The sequence below is a fragment of the Mustela putorius genome, unplaced genomic scaffold (assembly GCF_011764305.1).
Source record: "Mustela putorius furo isolate JIRA1106 unplaced genomic scaffold, ASM1176430v1.1 tig00000743_pilon_pilon_pilon, whole genome shotgun sequence".
Taxonomy (NCBI): Eukaryota; Metazoa; Chordata; class Mammalia; order Carnivora; family Mustelidae; genus Mustela; species Mustela putorius.
The window spans coordinates 1028893-1042013 of record NW_025421464.1 but is presented as its reverse complement, the minus strand read 5'-3'; the positions used below and the strand labels follow the sequence as shown (position 1 = coordinate 1042013).

General features: G+C 46.5%; 1 protein-coding gene across 1 annotated transcript; it reads left to right on the top strand.

Moving 5' to 3' along the window:
- The first annotated feature begins 4477 nt into the window (after positions 1-4477).
- On the top strand, positions 4478-7610 carry ZCCHC3 (zinc finger CCHC-type containing 3). Its single transcript, XM_004746811.2, has one exon. It carries the CDS (start codon positions 4879-4881, stop codon positions 6094-6096), a length of 1218 nt encoding a protein of 405 aa, XP_004746868.2. The 5' UTR covers positions 4478-4878; the 3' UTR covers positions 6097-7610.
- The last annotated feature ends 5511 nt before the right edge of the window (positions 7611-13121 follow it).

The window sequence follows — 13121 nt, the reverse complement described above, 5'->3', positions numbered from 1 at the left end:
AAAACAAAACTTTTAAAAATGAAAAAGTTTACAAGTGGCCACTTCCCATCTAGCTGTCCTGCCATTTCTGCTTCACTTTACAGCCCAACTCCTAGAGAGATTTGACTGCTGTTGCCCATTCCTTTCCACCTCTTTAGTCAGGCTTTCATTATCTACCTTTCCATTAAAACTGTCCTTGCCAACACCACCCGTGTCCTCCACTTTGCTAAACAGCACAGTCACTTCTCCATCCTCATCTTACTTGGCCTATCTGCAGCATTTGACGGAGCGGAAGACTCCTTCCTTGAAACACTTTGTAAACTAGGTGCCCAGGAAACCACTCTCTTGAATGGCTTCCTGACCCTTTCTCTTCTCCTTTGCTTGTTCTTCCTCTTCTCCCTCTCTTTTCCTCTCTCCACTCACACTCCATTCAAGTTTCCTTCCAGTCTTGTGACTTCGGATGCCATCTCTACCTGGGTGCCTCCCATACTCATATCTCCAGCGTCGCCACTGAATTTCAGCCACAAACATCCAAATGCCTACTCAACATCTCTTCTTGGGTGCCTAATAGGCAACTCTAACATGCAACTCTCTCCCCCAACTCAAAACGGCAACTCTCTTCCTGGAGTCACGCTTGATTCATCTTTTGATTCACCTCTCATCCCACATCCAAGTCTCAGCAATACCTTCAAAGTACATCTGGAATCATACTTCTTACTACCACCACCCAACATACACATACCCACCTTTCCTCTCACACCCAGACTACAACTAGCAGGACAAAGACCTGCCTGCCAAATTCTGGCCCACAGATTTTTTTCGTCTCGCATTCCAAATCTACTTCTTCTTTCAAGATCCATCTCAAATCATGCCTCCTCCACAATCTTCTAAGTAGCTTTTTTTTTAAAGTGAAAATCCAGGCTGCCTGGGTGGCTCAGTCTATTGAGTGTCTGGCTCTTGGTTTTAGCTCTATCATAAGATAGAGCCCTGTGTTGGCTCCGCCCTTAGCTCCAAAATCGGCTTGTTCCTCTTGGTCCCCCTCTGCCCACTTTCTCTCTCTCTCTAAAGATAAATAAAATCTTAAAAAAAAAAAAAAAGTGCAGGGTGCCTGAGTGGCACAGTCAGTTAAGTGCTTGCCTTCAGCTCGGGTCATGATCCCAGGGTCCTGGGATTAAGCCCCACATCAGGCTCTCTGCTCAGCAGAGTCTACTTCTCCCTCTCACTCTGCTGCCCACCCCCAACCCCCAGCTTCTGCTCTCTCACTCACTTTCTCAATAAATATAATCTTTTTAAAAATTTGTTTAAATAAAATTCTTTAAAAGTGCAATTCCAAAAGTCTGTCAATAAGAAGCTAGACTGAGGTGCCAAACTGACCAATTCTGATATCCTTCTATGCCAATAATTTGCCAAAAAATGAGTCAAGTTCCGCTCTGTAGATGGCCTCAGTGCCCATCTGGACTGATTTGTTTAGAGGGATTCTACCTGGTCCTTGTAGCTCCTGATCCCTGATCTCCACAAAAGGCCAGTCTGACTGCTGGAACAGTGCTAAGGAGGATGGCTGACAATTTTTAAAGAAATCCACTGAGAAATAAAAATAAATTTCCAGGGGCGCCTGGGTGGCTCAGTGGGTTAAAGCCTCTGCCTTTGGCTCAGGTCATGATCTCAGGGTCCTGGAATCGAGCCCTACATCTGGCTCTCTGCTCAGCAGGAAGCCTGCTTCCTTCTCTCTCTGCCTGCCTCTCTGCCTACTTGTGATCTCCCTCTGTCAAATAAATAAATAAAATCTTAAAAAAAAATATATATATATATATATGTCTCCAGTCTTTTGTCCAACTCATAGGGAAAATTGCTGGCAGTGATAATAAGAACTAAGCCAAAAATAACAAAAAGAGAATATAGGATCTTAGATCTCCAAAATTTGACCTGAGAAAAATAGAACTGATGGAAGGAATGGCCATACATATACCAACAAAACCTTAAGATACAAGATGTTGTTACTAAAATTTCAGAGGGAGCCAGAACCCAATCCACAAGTCAAATCTTTTCGAAATTCAAATAGATCTCTTTGTAGTCAGAAATAAAACAAAAATGCCCTCTATATGATGATTATATGAGAGGTCCTGGCTAGTGCAGTAAGGCAAGACAAGAAAATGTGTAAGATCTGAACAGAAAGAGCAAAACCTTTGTTACTCAGACAATACCACTATTAACACAGAAAAGCAAAATGATTCTAAAAACCACTGGAAATTTTAAAAGATGTCAGCATTGTTGCTATCACACAAAATTCAATTGTATGCCCTCTATTTTTTTTTAAGATTTTATTAATGTGAGAGAGAGAGCGCACAAGCAGGGGGAGTGGCAGACAGAGGGAGAGGGAGAAACAGGGAACCCGATGCAGCATGCGGTGTGATCCTAGGAGTCTGGGATCATGACCTGAGCAGAGGACAGATGCTTAACCAACTGAGCCATCCAGGTGCCCCAATTGTATTCCCTTTAAATACCAATAACAAATATGTAATTTCTAAACATATTATTTACAATAACAACCAAATCATATTATACCTTGGAATAATTTTTTTTAATTATGCAAGACCTTATGAAGAAAACTATAAAATGTTACTGCAATTTGTAAAAATAATAAGACTTAAATAAACTAGACAACCAGTGAGGTCAGATGCAGCAATTTAGTATTATAAAATGGCACTTCTGTACAAATTCTATGCAATTCCAATTAAAATCCAAAAAAATGGTTTCCTTGGACTTAGTAGACTGATTCTAAATTTTCTGCAGAGGATCCAAATATAGCTGAGACAGCCTTGTAGGGGAAGAAAGAATGTTTCCCATAAATAAAATAGAGTTCGGTTTTCTCTTTAGAATTTGGAGTATCTGGCTACAGTGGGCTCTCACTTATGGAGAGTAATAATCAGCTAGGGTTGACTTGCCACTGCCCCTTCAGGTAGAAGACTTGCTCTCCAGTTCACTCAGCACCTTGTCCTTATTTAAGGTACCTGCCTGATCTTGTAGATATTTGTATGATATTGCCTCCCACCCTCCCACCTGGGGTGGGAGGGCAAGGTAAGAGGAATGGAAGAGATTATTTTAAATTATATAGGTTCTGTTTGGTTTTGTAAATGTTCTCCCAGTGAGCTGGCAAACAGAAAGAGGAAAAGAGTGGATTATGTGACTACCAGAGTTCGATGCCTCTGGTAGTGATCTGAGTATGATCATGGGAATGTGTGGCAGTGAAGAGATGGAGGAAAGCACGCCAGAAGTTATAATGTGAGGAAACCGGAAGGTCCAAATGGCATAAGAGTTGGAGACGTAGGCTTCCCTGAGACCAATATGTGGAACTGGGTGAAGCGAAAGATCGTAAGCCAAGAACTCACAGGGACTCCGTAAATGCTAAGTAGAACTGGAAGATATGGCAGAGAAAGAGGAAATAATCCGACACCAATAGAAGGAAAAATAACCTTGCCTGGAAACCCACTGTGGACCCAGTTCTTTGACACAGGCTATCTCCTTGAACCCCAACATTAGCCCTCTGAGAGTAGACATTAATATTCCTTCATTATGGATGAGCAAACTAATCTATAAAAACTGAGGTCATTGGTCTCATGTGAAAATGAATCTCTCATGAGATTCAAAGTAATCAGATTCACACTAGGGTCTCTCTGTCTCCACAATCCACCTCTTCTTTCACTAAAGTCACAATGGTCACTGAAGCACCCTGAAATGCACACAGACTTGCATTAAGAAAAACGAAGCTGACAAAGGGTATTGTTAAACCCATCCCCTCAGACACCCAGATTTTATCAATGCTTCCCAAGCCCGTTGAGACAATGAAAGAGGAACAGAAATTCTGTCCAGCGCTAGCTTTAGCCGAGAATCTTTGTGTTAACCAGATTTTTCTGGAGAGTGTGATGGAAACAGCTTTGCTCCACAATGTCAGAAGCAAGCGCCTTTAGAAATATAAGCCAGCTTCACGTGGTAGCCTATTAAGTCTGCCACTTCACCAAGTGTTCTAACCCGGTCTCCAAGCCCCCTGCCCCCTGTAAAAAGGGTGTAATCACAGTGTGGTTTTGGAAGATTCCATGTGATAAAGCTTGCAATGTCCGAATGTGCTTAGAACAGTACCGGGCACTGAGGAGCTCAATATATTATAATTGTCATCACGAGTATGATGGAGGTCTATTTTAAAAAATAATGCAGTATTACTTGGAAATGTATCAAAAAATAAGGACTATAGACAGAGGTGTAGTGTGATAAGGCACAGTAAAAATTCTAACGATATAAAGTCAAAATAGTCCAAAGTTAAAGGTAAACTATCCATTGTAAAATTCTTTCAACTTTCTCTGTTAGAAAATGTCCATAACCCAACCCTGGACAAACAAGGCATTGTCGTGTGCTCTGGGAGGCAGAGACCGTTTCGTTTTGTTTCTGGAGAAACAGAAAAGGTATAGAAAAGCAAACGAAACGGGGGTACATCCTCCTCCGCTCAGTCCCGCCTCAGGGCCGAGGGCCGTTCGCGAGGCTGCCTGAATGAAATCGAGGACCGCTTGCGAAAGAGCGAATCCTCGAGAGCGCAGCCCGGGGCTGCCAAGCCCTCGCAAGGGACAGGGACGCGCTCCAAGCGGCGCATCCCGCCTTGGCGCCCGGGAGGTGGGGCCGGAGCGCGTCGCCGGAGCCGCAGTTCGGCCGTTACCCGAGGGCTCCCGGCCGGCGCTGGCCGCGGCGCGCCGCGGGTAAATACCTTCAGCTGGGAGGGGGAGAGAAGCGTCGAATTTCAAAAAAAAAAAAAAAAAACCACCAAACCCCCACAGCCCCCGGCGGGCGGGCGGGCGCGCGGATGGGCGCCCTTTGGCTGCGGGAGCGAGTGGAGGATGCTGGGAAGGAGGTAAAATGGCCACCGGCGGCGGCGCGGAGGAGGAGAGGAAGCGGGGGCGGCCGCAGCTCCTGCCCCCCGCGCGGCCCGCGGCTCGCGGCGAGGAACCCGAGGGCGGCCGCGAGAAGATGGGCTGGGCCCAGGTGGTAAAGAACCTGGCCGAGAAGAAGGGCGAGTTCCGCGAGTCGCGGCCGCCGCGGCGGGAGGAGGAGGGAGGCAGCGGCGTGGGCGGCGGGCTCGGCGCCCCCGCGGGCCTGGCGGTGCCGGGCCTCGGCGACTTCCCCCCGGCCGGCCGTGGGGATCCGAAGGGTCGGCGGAGAGACCCGGCCGGCGAGGCGGCGGACCCCCGCAAGAAGAAGGGTGCAGCCGAGCCGGGCCGGAGAAAGAAGGCCGAGGCGGCGGCGGCCATGGCGAGCCCGGCGAGGCCTGGCGCGGCCGAGGACGCGGCGGAGCGGTCCGCTCAGGACGAGCAGGCGGTGGCGTCGGGCCCCGCGGCGGGCCCGGGTAAGGGGCGCTTCCTGGTGCGCATCTGTTTCCAGGGAGACGAGGGCGCCTGCCCGACCCGGGACTTCGTTGTGGGCGCGCTCATCCTACGCTCCATCGGCATGGACCCGAGCGACATCTTCGCGGTCATCCAGATCCCTGGCAGCCGCGAGTTCGACGTGAGCTTCCGCTCGGCGGAGAAGCTGGCCCTGTTCCTACGCGTCTACGAGGAGAAGCGCGAGCAGGAGGACTGCTGGGAGAACTTTGTGGTGCTGGGGCGGAGCAAGTCCAGCTTGAAGACGCTCTTCATCCTCTTCCGGAACGAGACGGTGGACGTGGAAGACATCGTGACCTGGCTCAAGCGCCACTGCGATGTGCTGGCCGTGCCCGTGAAAGTGACCGACAGGTTTGGGATCTGGACCGGGGAGTACAAGTGTGAGATCGAGCTGCGCCAAGGGGAGGGCGGGGTTAGGCACCTGCCGGGGGCTTTCTTCCTGGGGGCCGAGAGGGGCTACAGCTGGTACAAGGGGCAGCCCAAGACGTGCTTTAAATGTGGTTCCCGGACCCACATGAGCGGCAGCTGCACGCAGGACAGGTGCTTCAGGTGTGGGGAGGAGGGACACCTGAGCCCTTACTGTCGGAAGGGCATCGTGTGTAACCTCTGTGGCAAGCGAGGACACGCCTTTGCCCAGTGTCCCAAAGCAGTTCACAATTCCGTGGCAGCTCAGCTAACCGGGGTGGCTGGACACTGAACACCCGCCTGCCTGCCAGGGTGAATACAGAGCCAGCTTACCCCTCTTAAGTGCCAAAACTTTTTTTTAGACCATTTTTTACGTTTTCGAAGGAGATCTTTTTAAACCTACAAGAGACATCTCTCTCTCTCTGCCTTCTTAAACCGAGTTTACTCCATTTCAGCCTTTTCTGAATTGGTGACTCTTGTCATCAGTAACTACCGAGAACTGTAGTGTGCAGATGTGTCGCCTCGCCCTTTTTAAAATTTTGTTTTTATTTTTGTATGAGTTGTTTTTGTTTTTTTGTGTGTGTGGGTTTTTTGTGTGGGTTTTTTTGTACTTTTTACTCCCCACGCCTTGTCTTTTCCCTGGACTTTCACCCATTGGGCTGCCTTGCTCATCTTTATGCCCCAGCACTAGGTACGGGGCCCACCACGTGGTAGGCACTCCATCAGTGTTTGTTGAATTGAGAACATTGTTGACTGTGGCTTCCGTCAGGGTGTCTACTTTTTGCAGCTCTTCCCCTCCCGGTTTAATTTGCTGCTTCTAATCTATGTGGTCTGAGAATTTGTGAAACCAGTGTTGTTAGAAGTGTATGTAATCTGAATCAATAAGCTCTGAATGGTGGCCAAGGGCCTCTCTTATGGCATTAAAATGCATGGACTTTGGGACAGCTGTTCAGTGGCTCAGAAGCCATTTTTCACAGAATCATGGAATTTGGAATCTTCTTGTTGGAAAGGACCTAAAAATTGGTTTAGACCAATCCCCTGGATTTCCAACAGATGGAACAGGCCCAGAGAGGTTAAATGACTGGGTCAAAATCACAGAGCTGTCTGGTGCCAGAGCTAGCCTAGAGTAGAGTTCCCTGACCCCAAGCCCGGTGCTCATTCCACTACCTCTCACACTTCACAACATTTTCCTCAACACTTGAGGGCCCAGAAAGTCTGATCTCTCCAGAATGATGAGCCCAGAGGAATGCTTAGAAATCATCTGGGGGAGGAAGCAGAAAGGGATTTAGCAGGGGCTTCTGAATAAACTTGGGAGATAGGGAAGGGACAAAGGAACATAAGCTAGAGGGTACTCATTGCTCCCCGGGGTATCTTATCTGGATTAAAGTGCCAAGTCCTTTGGGGCCTTACCCTACATCATTCATTGCCACCACTTAGAAATGGGGGTGTTCCTGAATAAGGAAACCTCCCAGACGTTTACATTTGTACCTTAGCCTCCATAGCTAGAAACCCCAGAGAAGTCTCAAACTGGAGCTCATCCACAATTTCCTGACTCACGGGAGAAAGGTGATTTTAACCTGGAATAATAAGCTGTTAACTCTAAAATGTGCTTGCAAAACAGGTCAAGCAAGAGGGCATTGGGTCAACTAAGTGTTATCAAGTTAAAGTAGAAAAGACAGTACACTGCTTTTGTTTTAGTTTTTGTTTTCCCTTTGCTTTATGTTTTGCTATTTCCTTGTGGCTTAGAATGTAAAATCGATTGTTAAGTTTTGTTCTGAATAAATATTTATCTTTTGTATTGCTTAACACCGTTGCCCTATCTCCTTTCAAAGTGTAAGATGCTCCAGTACACAGAGTCTCCTTCAATCAATCCATATTTCTACACATCATTTGTTTACCCTGCAAATACATTTCTAACCCCTGCAGGCAATGCTTAGCACCTACTATGTTGTGCCAAGCCCTTTGGAGTTGTTACCTAAACCCTATGTATGCATCGCACTCACTTAGCACATTGTAAAAACTCAAGTTTTAAGCCCTAACTTTGCTCCAAGGAATCAAAATCACTGGTGTGAGTGAAAATATTTTTAGTGAGCATCCTCAAACAATTCTGATGGGCATCCAGGTTTGAGACCACAGTTCTGACCTGTACTAAAATGAGAAAGATGGATTCTGGCCTCGGGAGATTACGATGGGGAAAACAGAAGTAAGATGTTCACTTCATCATCTTAGAGTTCCTGTAAATGTCCACGAACTGGATGCAGAGTATTTATGGACTTTTAAAAATGCATCTCTTCCGGTACTAGAGGAGGAAGAAAGAGGCCAGGAAATTTCCTACAGAGCTGACACTCCTCCAAGCCAGCCATGGAGACCCCAGACAACTGAAGGATTTTCAGCTCTGAGACTAAAGTGATCCAATCCTAAGAACTAGAGTTCTCAGTGTTGATTCTCTAACTCAGTGATTTGAGGATATTTCCAGAGCTGATAAGGTGTAGTTGAGGCCTGGTTGGCTTTTAGGAGCCCAGGCCAGCTCAGCCTCTCCTTGTCTCCCTAAGCTAACAGACCCTTCCCTCCTTGATCCCTCCCCCTCATCTCCCCCCTTCTCTGCGCTGGGTTTCCCTCCCTCACAGGCAGAAGGCGGGGAGAAAGCCTGCATTCATCATACCCGCCCTCCCTCCAAGCAGGCACTGTGCCAAGGAGCCTCCTTGGAAGGAATCTTCCCTCTCTCTGCCCTCCCCCTCTCCCTCCCATCTCTTCTAAGGGAGCAGAGGAAGAAACTATTTCCCTGCCCATCCCCCCACAGGATCTGCTCCAGGGCCTCCTGCCTGGCGGTCTGGGGACAGAGCCATGGGCTGGAATGGAACAAACCTCCCCCAGCTTCCTCTCCTGATCTAGCAACCCCCAAATTACAATCCCTCACTGTTCAAGGGTTCCTAAGGAGTGTGCAGAGATCCCCAGAATGAGGCTGGCTGACTAGCTGGCATTTCTTCATTGGGCTTTCAACAAATACTGAGAGCCATTAGAGCCAAGCCCCCAGGCCCTATAGCTCAGGGGTTAGAACACTGGTCTTGTAGAGCCAAGCCCTCCTGCAAGGCACTTTGCATGTACCCTGAATGAGACAGTTCCTTGCCAAGGGAGATGCAGACGAGTAATGAGCAGTTTTTAAGATAATATTAAATATTTTTAAATATTCTGAAAAAATTATACAAAGAATATAGAATTGAAGTACAGGTCTCCTGGAAGAGATGATGATATCATGACAGAAATCTGCAAGATGAAGAAGCCAGGTGAAGAGTGCAGAGCCATCTATGCATTACAGACAGCCTGTGCAAAGACCCAGAGGCCGAAGCATAAAGGGTGTTCAGACTGACTGTAGAGTCCCAAACATGTGCTTGGGAAAAGGCCAAGAGGAGGTGACCCAGGGCCTGTTGGTGTGACTTAAGGGGCTTTATTCTGTCCTGACCCCCTCCAGTCTGGCCACCTCCATTCCATCCACTTAGCATGAATCCTAAGCGCCAACTCTTTCTGGCAATTTAAATACAGCACCATAGTCAAGTTCTCTGGGACTCAAATTCTAGAGGCACACAAAGACATAATTACAAACTATGATCAAGCCCTGAAAGAAACATACAGAGACTGATCTGGTCTTGGAGGTTGGGGATAACTTCCCAGAGAAAACCTTTGAAGTGAGATAAAAAATATCAGGAGTTAATTGAGAGATAGGATATTGGGTTAACAGGTGGCAAGGGTATACTAGCCTAGGCAAAAGGGACAACAAGCATAACAACCCTATGGTGAGAGGTGGCATGGCCGGTTCTAGAAACCAAATGAAGCCCAGTGTTATCAGTCCAGGTTTAGAAACAGAAACCACTCTAAGTACTGAAGAAAGTGATGGGGCCTAGGTTGGGTCTTAGGAATGAATCCTAGAACCCTACTGAACTGACCTACTAAAGGAGCTACTCTCAAAGAAAAGAGCCAGGAAGCCACCTGGAAAGGCCGAGTTTGAGGACACACTACTGAAGCTACCATCCAAGGACAGGCTGCCGGGATCAGGAGGCCATTTCTACCACCAAGACAATGAAATAAGTTTTTGAAGCCAGAGACAGGACACCAGTGTCTCCACAACCTTACTTAGGAGCAGAAACGGCCAAAACTGTTTGACTTCTGCCTGACTTCCACCTTCAAACCTCATGCAAATATATCTACTTGCTAGAGCTTTAGCTAGAGGGGAGTCAGGAAGTGTTTTAGCTTTCCAGCATGTGTAGCACAGGAAGGCACATAAACAGTGAGAATCAGGGCACTTGGCTGGCTCAGTTTGTAGAGTCTCTGACTTTTTCTTTCTTTCTTTCTTCCTTTTCTTTTTTTTAAAGTTTTATTTATTTAAGTAATCTCTACACCTCACATGGGCCTCGAACTCATGACCCCGAGACCAAGCGTATGCTTTTCTGACTGAGCCAGCCAAGAACCCCATGAGCCTGTGACTTTCTTTTTTTTTTTTGTCAGAGAAACAGCACACGCACAAGCAGGGTGGTCGGCAGGCAGAGAGAGAAGGCTTCCCACTGAGCAAGGTGCCCCCACCCCCATAGACCCTGGGATCATGACCTGAGCTGAAGGCAGGCACTCAACTCACTTTGCCATGCAGGCAGCCCAAGTCTGTGACTCTTGATTTCCGGGTAGTGAATTAGAGCCCAATGTTGGGGGTAGAATTAAAAAAATGAACAAAAAACAGTGGGAATGGAGGCCATCTCCAACTAATCCTATCCAGAACAGCTAGTGTGGCCACCGCACAGAGGCACAATGTATACAAAATATATTGCACTTTGTACAATGATACAAAATAAAGCTGAAGATCCTGGGGATTTGGTTAGCCATGTTTAGAGTTTGAATCTAAGAATGATGATGAGGAGACACTGAAAGGTTTTTAAGCAAGGAAGAGACATGATCGGCGTTAAATTTTTTAAATTTTTAAAAAAGATAATTCAGAGGGCCCATGGGTGGCTCAGCCAGTTAGGCATCTGACTCTTGATCTCAGCTCAGGTCTTTACCTCAAGGCCATGAGTTCAAACCCCATGTTGGGCTCCATGCTGGTGTGGAGCCTGCTCGATAAAAAATAAAAATTGAAATATCATTCAGGATGATATTTCAGCAGGAGCCCAAGTATAAAGAAGGGCGGGGGTCCCAGGGGTGCCAATCAGTTAAGCAGCTGACTTCGGCTCAGGTCATGATCTCAGGGTCCTGGGATTGAGCCCCACATTGGGATCTGTGCTCAGCAAGGAGTTGGCTTCTCCTTCATCTGTCTCTCCCCCTACTCATGCTCTCTCTCTTGCTCTCTCAAATAAATAAAATCTTTTTTTAAAAAGATTTTATTTATTTATTTGGCAGAGAGCAAGAGAGAGAGCAACCAGGGGTAGCAACTGAGCAAGGAGCTGAGCCAGAAGCCTGACATGGGACTCGATTCCAGGACCCTGGGATCACGACCTGAGCTGAAGGCCGGCACTTAACCCACTGAGCCACCCAGGCATCCCTAAATGAATAAAATCTTTTTTTTAAAAAGTATAAAGTTTGAGAAGAAGGTCTTGAGGCGATTTGGGACACAGAGAATGTCTGAAGAAAGGTATGGAATAGGTGGTTTAACCCAGGTCTTAAATTCTAAGGAGAGTTCTGGGCCAGAGAAAGAAACAGAAGTCCTTCAAACTTTTTAACTACATCCTACAATAAGACAGACATTTTATACCATGGCCATCAGACATATGCACATATGTACTTATGTATAAAGAAACCAGTGTTTATGTATATAAAAAAATAACATTAACCCTTTGGGTGATGTGCCCTGACATTTTCCATTCTATTGCTTCATTCTTTTACAAATCCTTACACAACCCATTAAATTGATTTTACAGCCTCCTAATGGGTCATGAGAAAAAGCTTGGGGGAGAAAGAGTACAGCAACTTGGATCACACCGTAAGCAGCTCTGACATGTGAGTCTTCCCGACGGAAAAGGATATTGTGACACACTAATAAAGGACAGTCGGAAGGGAAAAGGGAAACAAGAGTGGAGAGACATACAAACCAAGGAAGGAAAGTTACCATCAGTGGGATTAACAACTGGATTGAGTCCTGCAATAGATCGAGTAAAATTGACTTTGAGAAATATCAAGCGAAGTCAGGCTTGAAGAGCACCCCTGGACTGAGTAATGGGGAGGTCACTGGTGAAGGCCTTTTTGAGGCAGAATGATGGCAGCAGGAGACCGACCAAGGAACAATCTTCCTAAAATGCCAGTCCAGTGCTCTGGGGCTCCCTATAGCTCTAGGGAGTCAACCTAATATCCTACTCCTTTCGCAAGAAGCTCCTGAACTCCTTTGGGACCTCAATCTCAGCCAGAATGCCCATCACATCTGCTCATGTCACCTCCAGGTAGGAATTCAGGATGGTGGAGGGTGCAGTGGTACAAGAGCAAACTGGGGGTGAACAGAGCTCAGATTATACCAAATTTAAGGTGGGGTCTCATGAGAGTGTACCAGATATGTCCAAATCCAATGGGTCCATACAGTGCCACTTACTGGATCGTCAACCTGAGACTATCTGGGGGAGGACAGGTTTCATGCAAACAAACACAGATATAATACAGAGGAGAATGCAAACTTTACAGAGCTTTAAAGTAAAACATGGGAGGAGCCTGGGTGTTTAGTCTGTTGAGCGTCTGACTCCTAATTTTGGTTGGGGTCATGATCTCGGGGTTGTGGGATCCACCCTGAGTCAGGCTCTGAGCTGGGGGTGGGGGCTGCTCAGGATTCTCTCTCTCCTTCTGTGCACCCCCAGCTAAATAAATAAATAAATAAATAAATAAAAACACGGACTATTTTTGGAAAAGTTTGGCATGATCTATCAAAATTTAAAATTCACATAATTGGAGCACCTGGGTGGCTCAGTGGGTTAAGGCTCTGCCTTCAGCTCAGGTCATGATCTCAGAGTCCTGGGATCGAGCCCCGCATCAGGCTCTCTGCTCAGAACTTCCTTCTCTCTCTGCCTGCCTCTCTGCCTACTTGTGATCTGTCAAATAAATAAATAAAATCTTTTAAAAAGTAAATAAATAAAATAAAATCCATATAATCATTAACACAGCATTCACTTATAGGAAATGAATCTATAGCTAGATCGTTCTCTCCCTCAAATAAATAAATAAACCTTTAAAAGAAAAGTAAAGTCAACAAAGTAAGATATGGTATGTTACTGTTTAAAATTTCTAACTTTAACTTTTTCATTTTTTTCAGTGAGTTATAATAGACAAATCATAAAATATTTAAAGTGTACAATGTAA

What these genes read in the sequence shown, in the direction of transcription:
- ZCCHC3 (XM_004746811.2), top strand. Translation starts at nt 4,879, where the DNA reads ATGGCCACCGGCGGCGGCGCGGAGGAGGAGAGGAAGCGGGGGCGGCCG.